The sequence below is a fragment of the Equus przewalskii genome, chromosome 4 (assembly GCF_037783145.1).
Source record: "Equus przewalskii isolate Varuska chromosome 4, EquPr2, whole genome shotgun sequence".
Lineage (NCBI taxonomy): Eukaryota > Metazoa > Chordata > Mammalia > Perissodactyla > Equidae > Equus > Equus przewalskii.
The window spans coordinates 14,147,714-14,173,679 of record NC_091834.1 but is presented as its reverse complement, the minus strand read 5'-3'; the positions used below and the strand labels follow the sequence as shown (position 1 = coordinate 14,173,679).

Here is a 25,966-nt window from a genome sequence, read left to right as displayed (position 1 = left end):
AGACTAAAAAAAGAAAACAGTAGAAAGGATCAATGAAACTAAGAGCTGCTCTTTGAGAAGATAAACAAAATTGGTAAATTCTTAGCTAGACTCACTAAGAAAAAAAAAGAGAAGGCTCAAATAAATAAAATTAGAAATGAAAGAGGAGATATTACAACAGATACTACAGAAATACAAAGGATTATAAGAGAATACTATGAAAAACTATATGCCTACAAACTGGATAACCTAGAAGAAATAAATAAACTCATAGACTCATACAACCTCCCAAAACTGAATCAAGAAGAAATAGACAAACTGAATAGAGTAATCACAAGTAAAGAGGTTGAAATGGTAATGAAAAACCTCCCCAAATCAAAAGTACAGGACTAGAAGCCTTCTCTGGAGGATTCTACCAAACATTCAAAGAAGATTTAATATCTACACTTCTCAAACTGTTCCAAAAAATTGAAGAAGATGGAGCACTTCCTAACTCATTCTATGAGGCCAACATTACCCTGACAGCAAAATCAGACAAGGACAACACAAAGAAAGACAATTACAGGCGAGTATTGCTGATGAACATAGATGCAAAAATCCTCAACAAAATATTGGCAAACCTAATACAGTAAAACATTAAAAGGATCATATACCAAGATCAAGTGGAATTTATACCTGAGATGCTGGGATGGTTCAACATGCACACATCAATCAATGTGATACACCACATTAACAAAATGAGGAATAAAAATCACTTGATCATCTCAATAGATGCAGAGAAAGCATTTGACAAGATCCAACAGCCATTTATGATAAAAAAACTCTCGATAAAATGTGTACAGAAGGAAAGTACCTCAACATGATAAAGTACATATATGACAAAACCACAGCCAATGTCATACTTAACAGTGAAAAACTGAAAGCCATCCCTCCGAGAACAGGAACAAGACAAGGGTACACACTCTTACCACTCCTATTCAACATAGTACTGGAGGTTTTGGCCAGAGCACATATTCAAGAATAGAAAGAAATAGAAGGAATGAAAATTGGAAAGAAAGAAATGAAACTCTCGCTGGTTGCAGATAACATGATTCTATATACAGAAAATCCTAAAGAATTCACCAGAAACTATTAGAAATAATCAACAACTACAGCAAAGTTGCAGGGTACAAAATTAACTTACAAAAATCAGTTGCATTTCTATACACTAATAATGAACTAGCAGAAAGAGAGGTCAAGAATACAATCCCATTTACAATCACAACAAAACAATAAAATATCTGGAAATAAATTTAACCAAAGAGGTGGAAGATCTATACACTGAAAACTATAAGACATTATTGAAAGAAATTGAAGAAGATATGAAGAAATGGAAAGATATTCCATGATCATGGATTAGAATAAATTAAAATGTCCTTATTAGCTAAAGCAATCTACAGATTCAATGCAATCCCAACTAGAATCCCAAGGACATTCTTCACAGAAATAGAACAAAGAATCCTAAAATTTATATGGACCAAGAAAAGGCCTTAAATAGCCAAAGCAATCCTGAGAAAAAAGAACAAAGCTGGAGGCATTGCAATCCCTGACTTCAAAATAAACTTCAAAGCTATAGTAATCAAACCAGCATGGTACTGGCACAAAAACAGACAAACAGATCAATGGAACAGAGCTGAAAGCCCAGAAATAAAACCACACATTTATGGACAGTTAATCTTTGACAAAGGAGCTGAGAACATACAGTGGAGAAAACAAAGTCTCTTGAATAAATGGTGTTGGGAAAACTGGACAGCCACATCCAAAAGAATGAAAGTAGACCATTATCTTGCAACACACACAAAAATTAACTCAAAATGGATTAAAGACTTGAATGTGAGACCTGAAGCCATAAAATTTCTAGAACAGAATATAGGCATACACTCTTTGACATTGGTCTTAGCAGCATCTTTTCAAATACCATATCTATTTAGGCAAGGGAAACAAACAAACAAAATAAACAAATGGGACTACAACAGACTAAAAAGCTTCTGCAAGGCAAAGGAAACCAGGAACAAAACAAAAAGACAACCTGCCAACTGGGAGAAAATATTTGCAAATCATATATCTGACAAGGGGTTAACTTCCAAAATATATAAAGAACTCATACAACTCAACAACAAAAAAACCCAAACAACCCAATAAAAAAATGGGCAGAAGATATGAACAGAGATTTTTCCAAAGAAGAAATACAGATGGCCAACAGACACATGAAAAGATGTACACCATTACTATGAGAGAAATGCAAATCAAAACTATAATGAGATACCACCTTTCATCTGTCAGAATGGCTATAATTACCAAGACAAAAAATAACAAATGTTGGAGAGGATGTGGAGAAAAGGGAACCCTCGTACCCCGCTGGTGGGAATGCAAACTGGTGCAGCCACTATGGAAGACAGTATGGAGATTTCTCTCAAAAAATTAAAAATAGAAATACCATACAATCTAGCTATCCCACTACTAGTTATTTATCCAAAGAGCTTGAAATCAACAATTCAAAGAGATTTATGCACCCCTTCGTTCACTGCAGCATTATTCACAATAGCCAAGATGTGGAAGCAAGGCAAGTACCCTTCTATGGATCAATGGATAAAGAAGACGTGGTATCTATATATAATGGAATATTACTCATCCATAAAAAAAGACAAAATCATTACATTTGCAACAGCATTGATGGATCTCAAGGGTATGATGTTAAGCGAAATAAGCCAGACAGAGAGAGACAAATACTACATGATTTCACTCATATATGGAAGATAAACAAACACATGGATAAAGAGAATAGATTAGTGGTTACCAGAGGGGAAGGGCACTGGGCGGGGGGGGGGGGGGGGGGCGGCTGTATGAAAGGGGTAAAGGGGCACATATGTATGGTGATGGATAAAAATTAGACTACTGGTGGTGAGCACAACGAAGTCTATAAAGAAATCAATAAATAATAATGTACACCCCAAATTACACAATGTTATAAGCCATTATGATCTCAATAAAATAAGCGAAACAAAAGCACATCAGAGAGAAAAAAACACACATTATCTTCAAAGGAAGGACAAAAAGGCCAGTAGCTGACTTTTCAGAAGAAGGGAAATGGCATTCCTAAGTGCTGAAGAAAATAATGGCTCTCCCAGAATCCTATACATCTCGTGAAATTATTCTTCAAAAGTCAAAGTGAAGTAGTGACGTTTTCAGACAAACAAAAACTGAGAGGATTCATCACCAGTAGGCCTGAGTTAAAAGAAACGGAGCTCTTTTCTTTTAGGAGGAAAATAATCCCAGACAGAAACAGATGTGCGGGAAGGAACGAAGAGGAACAGAATGGGTTAAAATGTGAATCAAGCCCTGCTTCTTGATTTGGGTGCTGCGTACGTAGATGTGTTTACCTTCTGAAAATTCATAAGCTCTGCATTGAAATGTGTGCACTCTTCTGTGTGTGTGTTGTGCTTCAGTTTGAATTTTACCAAAACAAAGCAAAACAAAAACTGTTTAGTGGGAAATTCCAATGCATACATAGAGAAGAATAGCTAAAAACCAATGAGCTAAGCAGCCGTCTCAAGAAATTAGAAAAAGAACAACAAAATAAACCCAGGGAAAGAAGAAAGGAGGAAAGAATAATAAAAATAAGAGCAGAAAGTCATTAAAGAGAAACAAACACACATAGAGGATCAAGAATACCAAAAGCTGGTTCTTTGAAAAGACTAATAAAATGAAAAATCCCTAGTGAGAGGCGGAAGGCATGAGTAACGAGTATGGCAAATGCCAAGGGAGCCTCGCATAGCTGCTGGCATCTTAGCAGTCTTCCCTTGGGGATGGAGCTGGCTGAGCTGTCTCTCAGCCTCCCTGGGCCTTCTGGCCGGAGGCGGGGATCCCAGAAGATCCTCCAAGGCCAAGTACAGGAGTGGCAGTGACACCACAAAGTCTAGGCTCTTCTGTGCCACGTATTTTTATCCCTAGTCCTGGATTTCTAGGGTAGGTCTCTGCATTTCGGTCCAAGTGGAGGGAAGGGTCTTGGTTGGTCAGATGCTGGAGGACTGAGTTCCCTGGAACTGAGATGGGACACAAGACAGAAGGCCACAGACCAACAGACTGTCATATTGAAGAGCTCCAGAAGGCAGAGAGCACGGCTCCTGGCGCGAAGGGAGGGAGCCAGATGGAGACCCTTCCCCATATCCCGGGCTGATTAAGAATGTCTTGAGCCAGCTCTTGACCTGCTGGAGAGTGTTCCAGAGGTGTTTTTGGGAAGTAGGTACTTCTCTTAGATATTAGCCAACTTTGTCTTGCTACTAGACTGCTGAGGCCGCCACGTGGGATGCATGACAAGGTGAAATCCTCAGGGGCGGGCTTCCCTGGCAAGAAAAACAGAAAGCTGCGCAAGTAGAAAAGGTTCCTCTGTCTTTGCTTCCCCTTTTCCTCTCAGGATGCCTCTCTTCTCTCCCTGCCCAATCCTCCCTTAGATTCTAGGAGACATCGTTAATTTCTCACAATGGATGCTCAGTCATGACTAACTTAGCTGCATAGTTAGGGGCTTAGCCTAAGACCATAGTTTTGACCATAGTTTTATGTGGGGAGAATCTGGCAGGCTAAGAACCCTCAGATCTGCAGTTCTGGCCGGAGAGCCTGCCTACTGTTTTGTCTCCCCGGCATGTGGGACATGGTAACTCAGAGCACGTGTAAAAACACCAGGCCATCTGGCATTGGCTGCTGCTTTTCCCAGGGGCAGCTGAGTCCCACCTAGGCTACAGCAACTGAAAGCTGAATCCCTCTAAGGGATCCCTGACATCGAAAAAGCTGCCTTTACAGCAAGCAAGTTCTTTTCCTGAAAAAGGAACACTGCACTCCATTGGTGTGGGATTTCAGGAAAAGATAGTATTTGCAGGCTTGGAATTTACTGGAATTGTCTCTCGGGAAAAACTTGTTTCTGATTTGGAGGCACTGATCTTGACTACATGGCTGAGCGGTGGAGGCCATCCAGGAAGACAGTCTGCAGACATTGAGACGCCAGTGATGGGACAGGTTAGTGTCACGGCTGTTGGAGACAGGTGATGACTGAGGCACACAGGCCAGCCCGTAAAACCCAGGCACTATGAAGGCAGGGTTAATGGAGCCTGCCTTTGCTCAGCTGGCAGGGCCTCCCTTTCCACCTGTCGTCTAGCATGCGCAGGCCACGGAACTGGAAATTTCAGCATCTTTTCCAGCTAGGCTCAGAGATGAGTCTATGCCAGAGGACCAAGAACTGTCCTGGAGGAAAGCGTGCAGGGGTGGGAGAGGTGACAGAAGACCCTCACACACACCAAATTCTGGCTCCTGCTTGTGTGAGAGGTGGTCAAGCAAGAGGAGCAACCTCATTAGAAACAGTCCTGATCAGACACAAACATCCCAATATTTAAATATTCCCTTACTTCCACACTTCGTCTAGGTGGCAGGAATCACAGGCTTTATGGAATTCTTCCTACCATGCATCCAGCTGAGCTTGCACTGCCAGCCTGGCACTTCCGATAAGCTTCCCATTATCCTCCCACGTTTGGCACAATGGGTCTCCGGACCCCTTTGCAGATTCCCCGCCTCCTTTCCAGCCTCTGTGGATAGCAAGAGTGAGCTAATGACACTCTTGTTACTCTGCGCTCTGCCAGGGACCTGCTGACAGAGGGCGCTGCAGGGGCTGCGTGGACGGAACCCCCGCAAGAGGTCCAGCTGGAGCGACCGAGCTGGAGACTCAGAGAAAAGTCTTGCCCAACACCAGCCCTGGGGAGGAGCTGGGTCTTCTTTCAAGAGTCCATCTCTTGTAAGAATTTGCTTTGTGCGGTTGTAAGGTCACTTTGTCCGTGTCAAGTACCCAGAGCTTCCATTGAACTGGTTCTAATATTTGAATGTTCATTTTCTACATTGAGTTTGCCTGAAATGTATTTTTCTCCCATCTGGGAACCGCCTGTCATTAGGCTAGTAGGAAGGATGAGGTCTAATCGAAGATTATTTTGACTATTATTTCTTTTCCAAGTTCCCATACTCTTTGTGCCTATTATTGTTTTTTCCCCCAAAGATTGACATAATCTACTCTTCCCCCTCTGAAAAATATTTCATATTCTTTTAATACTTATCTTTTCCTTTGTTAAAGGGTCAGCCAAGCCTTAAAGGTTTAGCTTTCACTAGAAATTCCTGTTTTTTGTTACAGAAAACATACTGTAAAATAAGCCTCTTTTTTCAGGGGTAGCTATTACTGGCGACAGAAAGAGATTAAGAGGTTTTAAATATAAGGAATAGAAGTCCCCTGAACAGGCTTTGAATTTGTAGGTTCGAATTTCTAGAGTTTGTATAAAAATAGGAGTGTTTCATATATATCATTCTCTGGTAGAGTGTGCAGTATTTTTAACTGTGTTTTCTCCAAGGATATGGGAGGCATAATGACACAATTCCTGTCTTCTAAGACGAGTTCTCTGGTGTGGATTTTAAACTCCTAGGCCTTGAGCAACCTAGGAGAGATTGGTGCTCATTCTGGTGAAGCTGAAACTAGGACAATGTTCTTCTTTTTCCTTTCTGCTTTCTGTCTGCCTTCTTCCCTCAGGCAACACAGCCGGCAACAGCAATGTGGTCTTTTAAATACAGACCAGGGGTCTGCAAACTCTGGTTTTGCTTGGAAAGAGGGAAACAGGGCTTAGATTAGCAGCTGCTGTAACAGACGAGGCATTGCTTGTGTTTTCTAGATTTTGTGGGTGTTGGTGGGTTTTGCAATATTCTTGGGTACCACATCAACTCTGGAATTTTGGAAAAGTGGGATACATGAGACACTGAAGTTTGGATTAATGAGAATTTGTGAGGATTTGTGCTTTTTTATATTATTGGGACTCTGAACTCTTTCCTGGCTGTCCAAAGCCGGTGTGGACAGTGTAGCTGTAGAAAATGACCCTGGAGTTGACTGGAGACCTGTCTGAGCTGATGTCGTCCAGGTAACCTCTGAACGGGCCCCAGGGAGGTGCACAGGAGCAGTGACAGGAGTCCAGGAAGGCACACAGGTGTGCAGGCAGGACTTCTCTGACCAACGTGGGTGTCTGTCCTTGCCGAGAACACTGTAACTGTGCAGGACCACAGACTTGGCTGAAAGGCTTGGTGGGTCAAAAGAGAGAAGGGTAAGTTGGGAATGAAGTGGGAGAAGGGAAAATCCCCCTTTCCCAGAATGCTCTTCTTGCATCCGCTTCCCGGCCTCGGTAGAGAGGGAAGGAGTGCTAAACTGGTTGGTTAGATCCCCAGTGTGGACTGGGCCATGTTTGCTAGACAGCAGAATCCTCTGCTTTACAAGGTGGTACCTCTCTACACCTCCTTATTCCAAGAAGTTAGACAGGTCAGTTGACTCTGTTCTCTCTCTGTGGCACCCTCTTGCCATGTGTCTGACCAGGGACCACCGGCTCTCCCCCTCCACCCATATTTCTTGTCTCTTCCTTTAGATGGCTCAGGGGCCATCTGTGGGAAAGATAAGACATGACAGTGGTTGTCCTTGAGCACAAGTCTCATGCTTCCTGCACGAGTTCTGAGCACTAGATTAATTAACTCATTAATTAAGTGAATAAATATTTATTAAGCCCTTCTAAGGGGAGATGCTACTAGCAATAAAAAAAAACCTTTTAAAATGTTATCAAGTACTGAAATTATGGCTGATTATTATTTTTATCTTTTCCTCAAATTTTCTGCAGGGAACAAGTAATATTTTTATAAATGTGTACACAAACGGGATTCATACCCACATAACAAATACATGGAAATGGAGAAGATTCTGGATTTACGTGTGAGGAAGTGACTGAAATCTTGGATAGCCTCTGTCTTCTAATCTGACTTTCTCTACAGCTTTTTATGGAGGAGCCTAGTGAGCTCCCCACTCAGAATCATCTAGAAAGGAGGAAGGCTGTTTATTAACCATCTCGACTTTCTTTCCCCTGGTCAGGATTTGCTAGCCCAGTGACGTCTGGGTTCCCACTTTTGATGCTCAAATAATTTCCCTGCCAATCACTCTGAGAGTTAAGCCCCCAGCACTGACTCCAACTTCAGAGTTCTAGCCTGGGTCTTACCTGGTACCCCACCCGCCATGGATCACATCTCCACGTTGAATCTCCACCTTGGTGGTGGGAGCCCTTCTAGCCTACTTTGGCCTTATCAGGGCATCACGATGACTAAAAGAGCAGGCTCTGAGGTCAGACTGCCTAGGTTCAAATCCTTGTTCCATCATTTGTTTGTTACCTGTGAATACTGGACCAGTTGCATTATCTTCCTGCACCTCAGGAAGAATTTTTAAATCAACAAAAAGGGAAAGTAATATCTGCCATCTAGGGTTTGCATGAAGATTAAATGGGGTAAGGGGCTCAGCCTGGCACCTGACACAGAGATGCTCAGCTACTGTTATTAGCAGTATTATTCCTCTAATCAGGATAGCAGCCTTACCCCAGATGACAGCCCGGGGTCAGATCTTGTAACCCATGCACAGATCTCCAGGCACAAGCATAGCCCAGCTTCCTGGGATGACCACAGCCACCTTTGTGCCCATCTGCCGTGTCTGTCTGATCGGACATTGTGGTAATCAGCTTGCAATGCCCTTCAGACATGGCCTCACCCACCTGGCTGCAGGTCCAGACACAGCATTTTAGTTAGGTCAGTTTCCCTTGTCTGTCCCACATAGTCTCCTGCCAAATTTGGCCTCTCTCTGCCCTCCCCCGCCACAGGCCTTTATGAGAAAGCTACTGAGTCCATCTCATGGAGATTAAAATGGGTATGATGTTCCCTTCTTGTCTGGTTGAAGCCCTCTCTGAAAGCAGAGATATGAAGGGCCTCAGCAGTCCTGATTGTTTCTAGCTCCACATTTTGAGTAAAAAAGATTCACTTTGTGTGTGGAGTGGCTTGGAGAGGGATGGAGAGAATCTATTTTTTGTAGAGTTCTAATTTTACTCTACTATGTCTGTATAGGTGAAAATCACTCCTGAGTTCTTCCAGTTTCTACTTATTTCCCTTGTTAGGAAAAGGGGCACTGTAGAGTGGTCAGCACAACACTTCTTCCTCCCATCTCTCTGTCTCCATCCCACCCCACCCACACTTCCGGTCATCCAGTCCATGTCTCACGGGCTTCTAGGAAAGGCTGGTCTCATTAACTATTCTCTGCATCCTGTTCCTGCTGACTCCTTAAGGACCTCTGTCTATCAAGCATCCCTTCTATGTCCCGCATCTCCAAGTTTCCATAGGCTCTTCTCTGGGGCTGACGAGCACAAGCAGAGGAGCCTGGTTCATATGCCAGCTCTACCACCTACCACGCAAGCTACCACCTACCTCAGAGACTAAGCTTTCTCCTCAAATACAGTGGTGTTGGCACCCACGTCTTGGTGCTTTCATTAGCATAAAATAAAAGAATGTAAGATCCTCGCCAAGAAGTGGACACAAGTAAGTAGTAAATAAATGAGAACGCTTATTTTTATGGCTTGTTCCACTCAGTCTATACACAAGTTCAAGCCCATCTCCAACCTGTTTCTCATGCTGCCACCTCAGAGTCACTCCACAGCCACCCTCCCTGGAGGAGGGCTTTACAGACTTTGCCTCTTCTCTATCAAGGCAGATTTACTAGAGGGCCACCACCACTCCAGTGTGTCCAGGACAGAGAGGTTTCCTGGGCTGGGGACTTTCAGAGCCACAACCAGGATGGATCTGAACAAGCCAGATGGACCAGCCACCCTACCCTTCAGCCTGAAGTCTTTCTCATCAGCTCGTTGAATTTCTTTTTTTGGACAAACTTTACCACAACCCCTCCGTGGCAACTCTTTGCAGAGGCATTCTAGACCCTGTCTTCCAAGACTCCTCTGTTGGCACTCACCAGGTTGTGTCGACGATGCCCCCTTTGGTAGTTTCTTCTCCCCTGACTTCCATGGCCCTGCTCTTTTGGCTTCCCTGATGTTATGGTTGCTACTGCTGCACAATAGTAGAACCAAAAATTTAATGGCTTAAACTATCACTGTATTATTCTCTCCTCAAAGGCCCATAAGGTGACTGGGCACAGCTAGGTGGCTCTCCCTTGGGGTCTCACATGCTGTTGCAGTGGACAGCAGCTGGGCTGGACCTCTGCTGTCCCCTGGGCAGGGGCAGCTGGAGCAGCTGGGCTGGCCACACCTTCTCTCCATGCAACCTCTCACTTGGCCGTCTTGGTTTTCTCACAGCACAGCCGTCTCAGGGCTCCAAGAGTGGGTGATCTAAAGGTAGGAGTGGAAGCTACCAGTCTCTTAAGACTGGGGCCTGGAAGCCAGCACAGCATCACTTTGGCATGGAAACCAGCACGGGGTCAGAGAGCCCACCCAGGCCCAAGGGGAGGGGGCATGAACCCCGTCTCTTTATGAGGCATGTCATGGAATTTGTGGCCATCCTTAAACTGCTACACTTGATGATATCTTGTCCTCCTCCTCCTCCTTAGGATTCCATCCTCAACTCTTTGCCCCTACCCCAGGCTTCTCTACCCGCACTGTCCCCCATGCCTCATGACTTCATGCCTTTGCAGCTGCTGTCCGTTGCCTGGAATGACCCCTCTACCACTCAGCCCCCAACACCAGTCATTCCTTCCCACTGGTCAAGTCCATATATCAGCTCCTCTTATCCATGGGTGGTGGTCAACTCCATGCCCCAGAGCTCAGTTGGGTTCTCCTCATCAGTGACACAGGACGCAGTAAGAGGTATGTGCTTTTCTCCCCTACTGCAATTCGAGAGCCTCAGAGAGCAGGGACCAAGCCTTCACCTCAAGATCTCAGTCCCTGGAGACCAGCACAGTCCCCAGCAGGCCTCCAGCTCTGTAGGGTTAAGGGAGGCAGGTCTATATGTTCTCTTAGTGACGTGGTAACTCAAGATTAATCCAAAAAAGTCTCAGTTTGAGTTAATATGGCCTTGACTATTCATTTGTGTTGATTGAGACCTTTCATCTCATCGGAAGAATCTGACATGTATCCAACTAGAAGCCAGTGCTATCTTTCTGTACTGCTGAATTGAATGATTTGGTTATATCTTCCCACCTATTTTCTGTAATAATGCTCAGTCACTCCGTGTGTGGTCTGTTATTGAATCTGAGAGACTGATACTTCTGTGGATCAAAGATCGACTCTGATGCCCCCAGATGTCATGGAATATCTGACATGGAAAGATGTGATTGCATACAACAGTTTGGCTTCTCATGTTGGGTGGACTGAGGTCAAGCCTGCTGTGTGTGTCTCCTCACTCCTATGTCTTGTCTTCCCACCTGGACCCCTACTCTCCCGTTGCCACACCCTCATTGTCTCATTGGCCCTGTTCAGTCAGAACCCTTAGGTTGGCCTCTGGCATCCCAGATCATGACCAGCTTGTAACCACAGCCCCTCTCAGGCCTCTTCCTGCCCTGTGTCCCATGCCAAAAGCCACAGCTGAGATTACTGAAGGCGGATAAATTGCCTTGCATGAACAGGTCCTCAAACCCATTTTGATCACCTGATCCTAAAACTAAAAAGAAAAAAAGCAATAAATGGTTTCTTATACTACATAAAATCTAAGCACCTTGATCTTCCACACAATACTCAGCTTTGTCCTGAGTTCCAGCCAATCACAGCTCTCTGTTTCCTTCCACACGGTTAGGAAACACAGTATGCCTGTCTGCATCCCCGGCATACCCCTCCATCCTCTTCTTTCACTAAGGCCTCCTCCAAGAAACCATCTCTAGCCAGCTCCACCCACCAGTTTAAGCACTTTTATATTCTTTCTACATTCCATTGGCACACAAGATGTACAATATATGATATATGATAGCATCAAAGGGACAAATTATTATGGTATGAATATTTTCAACCACTTCACTCTGGTCTGCTAAAGGGTGAGTGAGTGTGTGTTTAGTGACGTGGGTTCCTGCCTCTACCGCCCCTGGAGACTTCTCTCTAGAAAGAGTACTTCTCTTAGGCTTTTAAAGCAAAATGTGGAGGAAATGAGAAGGGAAGAAGACCGGCATGAGTGAGCTACAAGCAGATTTAGGTTGATGGAGAAGTTTAGGTGGGAGGGACACCAAGGGAATCAGATGGTGAAAAGACACAGATGAAAGAGGAAAGATAATTTTAGAAGTATTGCTGTGTACTGTGTATTCTTTCCTCAAAATTTACGAAATATGAGTAAGCAATACTGAAATGCCTTTATGAGTGTGCAGAGTTCAATTTTTAGCATGATTTCCTTTTAGGATAGTATTAAACTGGATGAGCAATGGAGGTAGATATAGTTTCCATGGAACTATATAATAAAAATAAGATGACGTAATAATCTAAACGCCCGTTATCCTGCAAATCTTTATGTGGACCTGGACTTGTTCCTAAAGATTGTCACTGGGTTATGTTTCATGGGGTATGTATAGTCCCCCCAAGCAGACGACATTAGACTTCGTGAGGGCTTAGAGCCTGAGTCAGACGTTTATTGTAGGACACATGGAGACAGCTCCTTGGAAATAACCACACAGTGATTGAAAATGGCAGGCCACAGAGCAGTTCTCAGCCGGACTAGTTCTAAAAACAGAGCAGTCTGGTGAAAAGACGCCCAGATTCAAATAAAAGGCTATAAGCCTGTGTCACCTGAACCATCTGGATTGTTGACCTGACGAGATCCCTGTGTCTCATCACGGAACTGGGGAGCCTCTGGCTCCGGCAGAGCTCGTCCTGGCTCTGGCTGCCTTGCCGAGCGGAGAAAGCCTGTGCCAGAAATGCTAATAAGGGGATGGCAGCTGGTTCCCCCGGAGCCCTGCTTTTCCTTCAGTGCCCTTGGGTCTCCAACTCTGGCTGCAAAGCATTTCCCCAAAGAAAACTCTCAGAATAAAGCCATTCAATTCACAGTTGTCCCCAAGACAGCGACATGTCTGTTTCCAGAGGAGAAACGAAAAGCAGAATGTACATTCCTGCTCTGACCCCCCTTGGAACAGCACTGCGGTCTCTGAAGCTTCCACTTGCACAGCAGATCTGGCTGTACCAGACACAGGGCTGGCACTCATGGGGCCGAGTCAGTTGATCTTCAGGGGGTCACCTTGTGGGGATGTATGTTAACTTCATTTTATTGATGAAGAAGCAGAATCTCAGAGTCCACGGGACCACACCAGGGTGGACGCTGAGCCCACGTGCCTCTCACTTGGAGCCACCCACGGAAGTGTGGAGCGAGGAGGCAAAGCCTGACCCCTCGACCCCACCTGTGTAAATTCTACCTGGCCATGCTCAACGGCAGTCGTTAAAAACTTTCAGCAGGACTAGGTGCTTAGATTTCCTGTTGTGTGTAATCAGGGACCACTGTGTGTTTTTTAAATTTGGGAAGACATGACAGAAAAGGATTTGGAAATGACGTGTTGAAAAGGAGACTGACGGACATTCTTCTGACAGATGCAGGGAGTGAGGAAACCAGAGTAGGCAGTAATCAGGGTGTGAACCTCGATGTGAGGGCAGAGCCTGGGAAGAAGCTGGATGTGAAGGACCAACCTGGAGGCGAGGCAGGACCTGGTGACCGGTGGTCCAAGGAGGCAGGATACCAAGACAAAGCAGAGCAGTCTAAAATGACTGCAGATTTCTGGTGTACGCCTGGACAGCTGTGAGAAGGCAGCCGTCATGACTGTGATAACAACATGACATGACACGAGGGCGGGTGGAGAAAGGGGGCCCCCTTCGGGAGAAACTCTTTTGGCCAGAAATTGGTGGTCACCTCAGGCACACCACTCTGTTCTTCCTGCTATGGATGGAAAACTACAATGAGCAGGGAGTAACATGTAGAAGATTTGGGCAAGCGATCAAGGCAAAGATGCCTTCGCTGCTGCATCACCGCCTCCGGTCATTGCTTCTGGGCAATATGAGCCCCAACTTGAAGGAACACACAATCAACAAGGCCTGTGGTCACTCCTTCTGAGGGTGTGAGACTGGCCCACGGAGCCTGACTGCACATATTAAAAAATAATAATTGAGTTACTATAACAATGAAATATTGTAAGATTTTATCACGAGGGTGAAACTAGAATTTCACTAGTTGTTTCTTTTGTCGGTGTCAAAATTTGCATTTTCACACTTTTCATATTACAGCAATTATTACTATAGTCAAAAAGCCAGGTGTCCACTAGGGAATAATTATGCCAGAGAATAGGAAATGATTCCGGCTTTATTTCCTCTTGTATTTTATCATGCATGTAACTCTTGGGAGAGTGCAGAAAATATTTGTTTTGAATGTTCCTCATTTGGTGGTACTTTCAAACTCTGATTTAGTCAGAACTTTAAAAAAAAATCATATAAATCAATAGCAATCACCTAATTCTAAATTGAATCATAACCCCAAAAGAAATCTGCTATTTAAACATTATAGACTCCAAGGATCAGCAATATATTTCCACCTCATAAAAGGAAATAATAAAAGGAAAAAATAAAGAAAAAAATGGTAAATGAAAATAGAATAAAAACCATTTATTTTATTATTTTAATTTAACTCCCAGGTAGAAAGAATGACCTTCTGCCGTACCTCAACATTTAAAATACGGCCAATGTTCAAAGTTTACAAAATTACTTTTAATTTTAAGAAGGTATAATTTACCACTTAGAATAATGTGCTTATTACTACTGAGAGACTGGGAAAGAGTCCTATTTTTGATTCATAACAAAGACTTCTGTAACCTTCCGGATAATGGTCTAGATTCTGCATTTTTATTACAGCAAGAGGACCTTTGATGTGTTCATGAAGGACAGCCATATTAGGACATTTTGTGCTTCCAATCTCTTCCTATTTGTTAATCTGGCAGTTTTTCAATCATACGTTTTTGAAAATTCAAATTATTTCACGGTAAAAAATATAAATTCATATAGCATATTATATAGTTTTAATCCATTCAGACTCTAAAAATATGATTCATTACAGCATTTTAACTTATTTGATTTACATTTATTTGATTTATATGTGTTCCCTGAGTTAATATTCTAATCATTTGCAAACTCAATTAAGCTTTATCTTGATAAATTTTTCCTTTTTGACAAATTATATTACATTTGTACAGAATAATACATTCTTAGTATATTGACCACTCCTTTGATATATTAGCAAAATGTAAATGGCCACTTTTTCAATTTCACTTTCGTCCATTTCCCAAAGCACTGAGATATTGCTAGTCCAACAGGTACATCGCAGAGTGAGATCTTCTCAAGTTTGCACCAGAACATTTTAAAAATGTCATTTTTCTAAAGTGCTCAACTTTTAGTTATTTTGAATATGACTTGGCAAGCTATTTGTTTATTATAAGACATTGCTAGTTAACCAAGTTTGAATACACTTTCACTCAATTATGACAATATTTTATGTGTTTTACAGAGCTGGTTTTATAATATCTTTTTAATGATATTTAAAGTGTGTCTTCATACTGCTGATGAAGACAACTGTATTAAACGGTTTGTTATTTGAGATGAATATACAGGAAATGTTCTATATGTCACAGAAATCTTGAAGAAATGCCTTGAAAGGAATGGCACTAGTGCTAGATTAATTTATACACAAATTCCCCTTTTTCATATTGGCTCACGCAGAATGAAGAAACAGTCATGAGATTTCATATTATCCTTAATGCCTACTTCCTTGACTCTAAATAGATAAAAAATTCTAAGTTGTGTTCCTGCCTGCACCATTTTGAGCTGATATTATATTCTGACCCTAAATTGTGTCTATTTCTCAATTAGTTAGAACCCGAAAGAAGAAAATGGGTGTTTAGTAAGGAAGGACTCTTCCAGCAAACTTCCAATGTAGATTGAGGCACACAGTCAACTATCAAGACTAATATTCATTGCTAATGCAAGTTTTTACCTTTTTTGTTCTTTTTGGCATTTGGGAAGTCATATTAGGTACTACTAGCTAGAGCCCATCTTTATCCTCAAATCAAGCCACCCATGTTCTTTATGATAAATGAAGCTATTTGTGGGATAAGGGAAGATACTGGCATGACAAGGGCAACGAGTGTGTGCTGGGGAGGATGGAGAAGTAGGGGTGAGGGATGAGGATGAGTTTTGTTGGGGCTTGGCAGCTGGGCAGAGAGGTTTCAGCTGATATATTATGAAAGCACAGCCAAGCGTCTTTTGGGCAGATGGTAGCAGAATTGGGTTGAAGGAGTTTTGTCTGGTATCAGTGTGCAGGATTAGAGAGAAGAAAAGCTAGAGTCAGGGAGTAAAGTATTAAGGAAAAGGAAATCTCTTGTTGGGAATTTCATTGTGCATAACTCAAAGGCAAGGGCCAGCAACCATATCCCATAAAATCGTGTTCCTTCTACATCTGATAGTATCAAATCTCCTGACTGTCTACCCATTCTGTATGTGCCAATGCAAAAAAAAATGGGCACTTGTGTCATTTCTAGGAGCAGAGACGCCATAAGCTTCTAAAGGGCTGACACTAGGCCTTTCATCTCAAATCTGTAGTCTTTGGACTATAGTAAGTCCTAGAAAATGTTTATTAAGTGAATGAATGAAAATGAGAGTGAATAAAAATGGGAGCAAAATATGGTAGAGGACATAGTTTTTCTTGAACCACAAGTCAAATGATAACAGACACCTTTAGGTTCCTGGTCCTATATCATTTCCTCTGAGAACTGGGCAGCTGGAACAATAGACTATTCTATTTCCTTTCAGAAGTGCTATATTGAACGAATACCTGCCTTGAACCAGAAGATGCATGAAGGAATTTGTGCCCTTAGCTCTCTCAGTACCCGAGTGGGAGCGCACGGAGTTGTGGATTAGGGGTAATCCGTGCATTCCTTCAGCTGGCAAACATGAGGCCCAGGTAGAAATTTCCTCATGCAATGGGAAATGCACCAGTATGGAGACCTACGAAAAATATCCTTCCACAACTGTGAAAATGATTTATTCTCAAAGAGAGCAGAAGAGTTTAGAAAATATCTCAATAAGATACATGATGACAAGTTTACACGTCCAGAAACGTCAGGAGATCAAGAATCAAAGAAACAGGTTGGCCTTACCAATACAGCACCCCATCCTGAGGAATTGTGGCCAAAGCCACAGACCAGGGCAAAGTGCAGAATATGCCCAGCATTCCGGGGCCGTGATCGAGGAGCCTTGAAGGACTGGGTCAGGCAAAGCCAAAACTGGATGGCAGGATACAGAGGGACAACTATCACAAAGTTGTAGAGACCCTGGAGGAGCCATGGAGTGAAAGCTCAGGGAAATGAGCCAAAAGGTCCTGCATCCAGAGGCTTATTACTGAACGTGAACCAAACCTTTCCTTGAATTTAAAGGGCTGGGTTAGATGGCTTTTACGCACCACTCTCCAGCTCGCTGCTCACTATTTTTAAGCATCTCATTAAACTCATGTCTCTTTTACATTTCTAAGAGGAGGCAACAGAACAAAGAACAAAGCAGTTGAATTCTGCTTCATCCTGAGCAACAGGAGTGGGAAAAGTACTCACGCTCCACAAAGTAAGAGCTGGCATCAATCTTCCAGATGATCTGGCCCCGATGAGAACCATTGACTCCACGGTTCTTATAGTCCAGAAAGTTTTCTGACAAGACCTCATCTATAATTCCAAGAAAAGAAGGCAGAGAACATATCAGCCAACAGCATATTTATTAAAAAAAAATTAAAAGAGCAAAAGATATTAATGCCGTTTCCAGCTCAACTGAAGAAAAGGCACCTGGAATCATAGCATCACAGAGGTAGAAGCATTCTCAGGTATCATCTGGACCAATCCCCAATTTTCTTTGGTGAGGAAGATTGGCCCTGAGCTAACATCTGTTGCCAATCTTCCTCTTTTTGCTTGAGGAAGACTGTCACTGAGCTAACATCTGTGCCAGTCTTCCTCTATTTTATGTGGGACGCCACCACAGCATGGCTTGACGAGTGGTTCTGAGTCCACACCTGGGATCTGAACCTGTGGACCCCTGGCTGCTGAAGCAGAAGCACATGAACTTAACCACTACACCAGTGGACCAGCCCCGAGCCCAACTCCTTTTTAACACTGGAATCTCCTCCCCACTCTGCAACACTCCTGGCCCGGGATCATCTAGCTGGTTCTTGAACACCTCCAGAAACAGGGAAGTAATTGCTTCTATGGCAGTTCATTTCACTTTTGAACAGCTCTTTCATGTGTGAAATTTCAGTGTAAAAATTTTCCTCCTAAATCTTTCATTAACTGGTCCCTTTTTGGGTCTGAGGATGAGGCATAGAGAAAACATCCAATTGCACGTTTCACTTGGGGCCCACTTCTCATGGGCCACACCCTCTATTAATTCTTCTCCAGCCTGGACACCCATCATCATCCAACACATGGGACTCATCCACGAATCTGTCCATCCATTTTTCATGTGCTTGTGCGTTTACTTGTTCATTCAACAGATACTTATTAAGATCCAACCACCTGCTATAATGAGAAAGGTGCAGGGGCCATGGTGTTGGGCAAAACCGATGCGGTCCTTTGTGAACTCACTGTGTGAAAGCTTACAAACAATTGAAGAGATAGCCTTTAAACACTAAGTAAAGAAATAAATGTGATAAGGGATATGAAGGAAAGATCAGGGTGCTCTGACAGGGAGTTAACAAGGAGGAAGGCCAACAGCAGGTCAGGAGAGAGCTGAGGGATGAGAGGAAGCCACAAGGGTGGAGATGGAGGCAGGATGTGTGGAGAGCGGAGTAAGGCTCGGCTGTGGTGTCCAAGGCCCGAGGTGGGGGAGAGCCTGCTACATGGAGGCACTGAGAGGAGCTGGAAGTTGACGGTGCATTCTTCTCTCCTGCCCTTTCTCTGCTCATCACATTGCAACCCATCAATGTCCTTCTTTCAGCCGGTGTCTGCAGAGGAATGCAGCATTCTTGGAGAGAACAGATTCTGGAAGACCAAGTTGACCGTCACCTCCTTAGTTCCATACCCCACGTTTTCAGTGCAGACTAGGACAGGGATATGAATTTACCTTGACCTTGTATGGGGCCCTTGCAGATGGGTACCAGAAAGTAACCATCTGAGTCAGATGGATCTGAGGCTGTGGGAAACCATGTTTTGAGAGTGCAAATCCACCACAGTGGCTGGAGGAACCACCACAACTCAGGGGCTCCTGAGGGCAGGCCTAGTTCTGCAGAGAGGGACTAAGTCTTTTTGTAACTACAATACCCTGAGGTTCACATCCTGTATCTGGCTGGACCGGGAAAACCAACAGAGATGAGGGGCAGAGGGCAGGGCCGGTAGCTAAAGGACCCAGCTCCGAGGCCTTTGTGCCATTTACCACAAAGTGGGGGCAGTACTAACTCGGACCCACGGGGGAGGATTCAATGAGATGACTGGTAGACATGCCTGTGCCCTGCCATGGTGACAGCACATTTTCGCCTGCCTCCACTTTGGCAAAGATGATTGAGCAAGGCAATACTGTCTCTGCCTCATTAATGGCAGGAAGTGTTTGCATCTCTTGGAAAATCACTTATTTGCAAAATTTGCCTGTCTTTATATTCACAGAGTGTGCTTACAGCCCTGTTTGGGTTACTAAGATGATTGCATAATATGTCTTTTATAGTAATTGCCTCATTTCTGACAAAAAAAAAAAAAAGCATAATATTTTCCTGGCTCCCTGGGTCTTCAGTACAGATATAACAAATCTCATTTCCAGACAGAAATTTGCCTTGTTATGGCTATTCTCCAAGGAGTGGAATTTACCTGAATTGATCCTCTCTTATTGCCAGAATATTCACTTTAAAAGTCATGGTCACGTATCCACATACAATAACACCAAGAAGGGGAAAGTTCATTCACACATTAGGTAAATGTGTATTGAGTATTTACTCCACTCCAGGCATTGTGCTAAACCCTGGGGAGACACTGGTGAACAAGACATGGTCATGTTCTCAGGAAGTTTCCAATAGATTTGGGGAATTATTCGAAAAACAGGCAATTTCATTAGAATACGGTACATATAAGAATGGGTTAAATATTAAAGGACCCCAGGGGTACAAATGAGAAAAGGATGGGGGTGAATGAGTGGGAAGAATCAGAAAAGATTGACGAGAATAGTGAAATAACATTTTAAAGAGAGCAAGATACATTTCGCTGTAACATTTAAACACAACACATTTTAAGAGATTGCCAATTCGTCCTGATAAGCATCTCATTCCTTTACACTAATAATAACACTTCACAACAAATATCACACAAGAAAATAGAATAGTCTGAATTCTTGCCCAGACCATCTCTGCTGAGAGGTCAAATCTTTCCCCAAAGGCATTTACCGCCAATGGTTAGAAAAGTCACTAGTCTTTGCTTGGGAATCCAAGTGTATTGTCAGGGTCAGATGCAGAGAAACAGAATCAGTCTGGATATTTTATGCAGAAAGGGATTGAATGCAGGGAATTAAGTATCGGAGAAATGGACTCTAGGCCAGGCCTCTGGGAACAGCCCCCAGAATAACACTGGCTCTCCCAGGCGCTGCCTCTCCCTCACTCAGAGAGGCCACATGGGACCTGCTGAGTACAAGAACCCCATACAGCTGATCCGGGGAGCAAGAGGCTGCTGCACAAGCCACAGCAACTGCCTCTCCACCCACAAAGATAGTGGCCAGCCAGTGGCAGGCTGAATAGGTTACTGCCATCACCACTGCTGGCTGACACCCACCAAGTGAGTGAGTGGACACTAGGCCAGTATGGTAGAAAAGCTTAATTTATCAAAGCCATGTTTGCAGCAGCCCCAGACTAAAGGAGGATCCCCATCACTTCCACCTTCCTAGTCTTGCACAGGTGCATCTAAAGGAAGGGACCAAATTTGAATTCCAGGATGTGGTTGCATGGGAGTCTGGGAAATGTAATTTTTAGTGGACCAGATTCTGCACTAGAGGAAGGTGCTGGAGAAGAAAAGAGGACTGGAATGGATGATGGGGGCCCAGCCACGCTCTCCACCACACTAGAATGGCAGCCTCTGGGCTCTCTACCCAGAGGTTCTTTTTCGGCACTCTCTGTCATGGCGGAAGTCTCTTTGTAGGAGCAATGTTTGTGTGATTAGAGGGATATTTACAGCCCCTGTGAGGTAGGAGGGTTACGTCCACCATTACTGGCTATGAGATCTTAGGCAGCTTATTTAATCTCTCTGTGTCTTTGCTCCTCACTACAAAGTAGGGGTAATATTAGTACCAACCCCCAATTCTGTTGTGAGGATTAAATGAGCTAATACAGGCAGTGGTCTGAGAACAGTGTCAGACATCCAATAAGTGGCTATTTCTGTTTACAGTCAGGGCTAAAAATAGGGTCCTCTATGGCAATGCTCCATGACACTTAATGTGTAAGACCATTAGTAATAACCTGAGACATTAGCTTAGGCCGGTACTATTTAAAATTTTGCCACTGCTCATTTTGTATAGAACGTGTAGAGTGTATTAAGTTTCTCAAAAAAGGATTATATTTGCTGGGTGATATTTATTTTTTCTAGTGTGTACCTCCTGCCCCACAGTTAATAATAGAGAAAAGATCTTTGCAGATTATCAAAAAATTGAGGGGCCAGCCCGGTGGTATAGTGATTAAGTTCATGCACTTGTCTTCAGCAGCCTGGGTTCACTGGTTCGAATTCTGGGTGCAGACTGACACACCGCTCATCAAGCCATGCTGTGGCGGGGTCCCACAAACAAAACAGAGGAAGACTGGCACAGATGTTAGCTCAGCGACAATCTTCCTTAGCAAACAAACAAACAAACAAAATTGAATCTGAAAGTTCTAGTGAAGCTTACAGAAACAAGCACACCTAAGAAACGAGGAACGTATTTCTCTTGCTTTGTCCTTAAAATAAAATCTGTAGCTATAGTTTCCACATCCTAACCTATAATAGAAGAGTATACAACAACAAGACTGTTGTTGTCGAGAGCAGAATGGGCAAGTGAGCCCAGAATCAGTTAAAAAGGAGACCTGATCCACTACCTCGATCTCCTAAGCCCAACAGAGAAAATACAACGTGGCTGCCATTTCCCAGAGGAACTCATGCCCATTGATAACCAAATCTCGGCAAAATCCCCAAGGATTCTCCTACTACGGCTAGACTGTGGCTTTATTAAATAGTAGCCCAGGAGATCCAGGGAGAATCTACTCGCCATTCATACTACTAAGCCAAAGATGGAGAAACTCCGCTCTCTTGTGCTACGAAGGGAATCTAAGGATAAAGGGCAGGGGAAGCCCTAAAAATTAATGGCACTCTCTTCTCTTCTGTGGCTTTTCCCTCAGATTGTTTCTTTGAACATAAGTATTCTAACTGGTTGTGCCTTAATGAGCAAGTTCAGCTCCAGCTCTTCTGTATTCTAATAGGGTGGCTGATGAAAAGGAAAAACTTCAGTTCTTCACGAATTGATGTCTGTAAGGAAGCATTCTGGGAGTTCCCATGTGCAGGTGTCCAGGCAGAGAGACAATTTTAGCTCTCGTCCTAAAACATTAAATTTTAAGGCTCTGTACATTAAGCGCTTCTTAAGGGCAAGGGTTGGGTTTCTGTACTTACTCTATGATTTCCCATAACTCCTAGTGTATGGTTTCCCAAGCTGGAACACCTGATGGACAAATATTGGGAAATAAGAACGTGTTTCTCGCTCAAGAAAGTGTAGGAAATGCCAGGTTAAACAAAGTAAAGTGGGTTGCTCCCTCCAGGCTTCTCAAACCTTCAGTATGCATTGTGAGTCTCTAAGAGTGGGGCAATGCAGGCTGAGTTTTCCATCCTTATTTAACCATAGAAGTCTTTCCCCATGAGGAGCTAACTGAAACTAATGTGTAGGATGTGAGTGCTATTCATTTGGCTACAACATTCATGCCTTCATCCGTCATGGCTCTTATCCTACTCTACTGTGTGAGTTCTGATGATAAAGGGACCAGGAAGCTGGAAGATCTGACAGAGAAACCCTCCCAGAACAAAGACAGAAAATATACAAGAAAGGCTAAGGGGTATCAGAACAAAAGGGAAAGTGTCCACATCTGGAAAATGAAAGTCCTGGAATACCAAAGGAATATGAAAATATGCTGGCTGAACTACTGGTCTGCTGGAAAAAGAGATATTTATTGATAAGGTTAGAAAAATTGACAGTGACAAGTAAATATGAGTATGATCTAGGGCAGGGTTTCTTAACCTTAGCACTACTGATATTTTGGTCTGGCTAACTCTGTTGTGGTGAGGCTGCCCTGCACATTGTGGGATGTTTAGTGGCAACCCAACAGATGCTAGAAGCACTACCTACAATGTGACATCCAAGAAAGTCTTCAGACATTACCAAATGTCCTCTGGGGGGCAAAATCACCCTTGACTAAAAACCACTGGTCTATGATTAAAAGCAATCACCATAAGAACAGTAAGAGAATGCATAACTTTTAAATAAACTGATCCAGTTAGTGGAAAGTAGAAAAGACAAAATAAAAGAAACAAAAACAAAATGCAGTAAATAAAGAATATGAAGAAAGAAGGCGAAAATAAGCCCTAATAGAACAGTAAGTACAGGGGACAGCCCAGTGGCGCAGCGGTTAAGTGCGCATGTTCCGCTTCCCAGAGGCCCGGGGTTCGCCAGTTCGGATCCCAGGTGCGGACATGGCACCGCTTGTCAAGACATGCTGTGGCAGGCGTCCTACATACAAAGTAGAGTAAGATGGGCATGGATGTTAGCTCAGGGCCAGTCTTCCTCAGCAAAAAGAGGAGGATTGGCAGTAGTTTAGCTCAAGGCTAATCTTCCCCCCCTCAAAAAAGAACAGTAAGTACAATAAATGTAAGTATTCTATTCTAGCCAGTTAAAAGTCAGACTCCCAGATCAGAATAAAAACATACACACAAAGTGGCATGCTTAAAAAGCGACAAAGATTGAAAATAAAGAAAAGAAAAAGATAATACCAAGCAAATATGAAGCAGAAGAAAACTGGGAGACTGGCAATCTTAAATAGTTAAAAAAATAGAATTCAAGACAAAGTGTAGCACAAGGCACACATAGAGATCTGTGATGATAAACTGTTAAACACCATCGAGAAAAAAGATATAAGCAATATGAACATTTATGCACTTAATAATCAGAGTTAACATCTACAAAGTATATTACTTACAGAAGCGAAGGTAGAACTAGATGGATTAAAATGAAAAATTAAAAAAAATTTTGCTAGGAATTTTTGACACACTCCATTCAAAAGAGGGAAGAACAAGGAGACAAAAAAATCAGAATATACAATATATGATGGAAATTTATATATATAATATTAATAATACACGCATATATGAGAAAGAGAGGCAATCCTTGCTTTGTGAGACGCCCTGTGAACTGAAACTTGTACGTATCAGAATTATGTCCTTGCTCTGCATGGTTCTGTGATAACGGTTACCACCGCTCCCTCAGCTGCTATGGAACTGTACAAGGTGAGGACATGGCCCCAGTATGCATAAGTTTCAGTAAACACGTTTTATAAAATCTCTGTCTGTCTGTCTCTCTCTCTATATATATATATTCTCTAGATATACATAAAATATTCTTTATCTCTAGATAGATGATAGATAGATAGATGATAGATAGATACATAGATAAATAGAAAGAAACCTATTCAGAACAAAATACACTTTCTTTATGACCACACATGAAATATTTATGAACATTGAGCAGGTACAGGTCACAGAAGAAGCCTCAAAAAATTCCAAACAATCAATTTGAGACAGACCATAATCTCTAACCCCACACAGATGGAGCAATCCAGATATACAAGATATAGAAGGGAACATACGTTCTCAGGCACCAGTCTATGAGTGTGATTCAAAGATGACATGTTAGAGAATTTTTAATTTTAATTTTGCTCTCAGTTATCCTCTCGTAATTTTTCAAATTTTGAATGCAGCAATGTTCTCTAGTTTCATTACATTTTAAATTACCGAGCAAATTCTAGCATCATATAGGGATAGCAAGGGATAGCATGGCATAATAATGACATGATTTATTAAAATTCTAAATTAATAACAAAGCTAGTTTTGCAAATTATGAGCGTACTATGCCTATTTTACCTATACAATTATATTTTCACAATTTTAATTGCATACTTATTTCATGTTTAAGCAGTTTTAATAAGGACTGCTTCCAACAGAGTCAAAGGAATGGCTATTTTTAAAAATTAATAATCCTAGGGAGAGTTTTAAGATATTAAATATTATTTTAATATTGGAATGTGAAATGAAGAGGTGAAAAATACTTGAACTCCATCAAAAAACTGTTAGAACTAATAAACGAATTCAGTAAAGTTGCCAGCTACAAAATCAATATACAAAAATCTGTTGCATTTCTATACACTTATAATGAACTATTAGACAAATGAAGAAAACAATCCCTTTTTTTTTGTTGTTTTTGTTTTGTTTTGTTTTTTTTTTTGGAGGAAGATTAGCCCTCAGCTAACTACTGCCAGTCCTCCTCTTTTTGCTGAGGAAGCCTGGCTCTGAGCTAACATCCGTGCCCATCTTCCTCTAGTTTATACATGGGATGCCTACCACAGCATGGCTGCCAAGCAGTGCCATGTCTGCACCCGGGATCCGAACCAGCGAACCCCGGGCCGCCGAGAAGCGGAACGTGCGAACTTAACCGCTGCGCCACCGGGCCGGCCCCAAAACAATCCCTTTTTAGTTGCATCAAAAAGAATAAAATATCTAAGAATAAATTTAACCAATGAGGTGAAAAACCTGTACACTGAAGACTATAAGACATTGATGAAAGAAATTGAAGAAGACACAAATAAATGGAAAGATTTTCTGTGCTCATGGATTGCAAGAATTAATACTGTTAAAATGTCCACACTACCCAATGTAATCTACAGACTCAATGCAATTGCTATCAAAATTCCAATGGCATTTTTCACAGAAATAGAACAATCCTACAATTTGTACAGAACCACAAAAGATCCCAAAAAGCCAAAGCAATCTTGAGAAAGAAGAACAAAGTTGGAGGCATCACACTCCCTGATCAAACTATACTACAAAGCTATGGTA

At 42.6% G+C, this 25,966-nt stretch overlaps 1 protein-coding gene across 6 annotated transcripts in view; it reads right to left on the bottom strand.

Moving 5' to 3' along the window:
- The window catches only part of HECW1 (HECT, C2 and WW domain containing E3 ubiquitin protein ligase 1), a 394,020-nt gene that overhangs the window by 199,066 nt on the left and 168,988 nt on the right, over positions 1 to 25,966 (bottom strand). For all 6 annotated transcript variants that reach the window (XM_070617193.1, XM_070617192.1, XM_070617194.1 and 3 more), the window contains one exon: positions 17,444 to 17,551. In XM_070617193.1, coding sequence (XP_070473294.1) covers positions 17,444 to 17,551 — 108 coding nt within the window. The remainder of the gene's footprint in view (positions 1 to 17,443; positions 17,552 to 25,966) is intronic.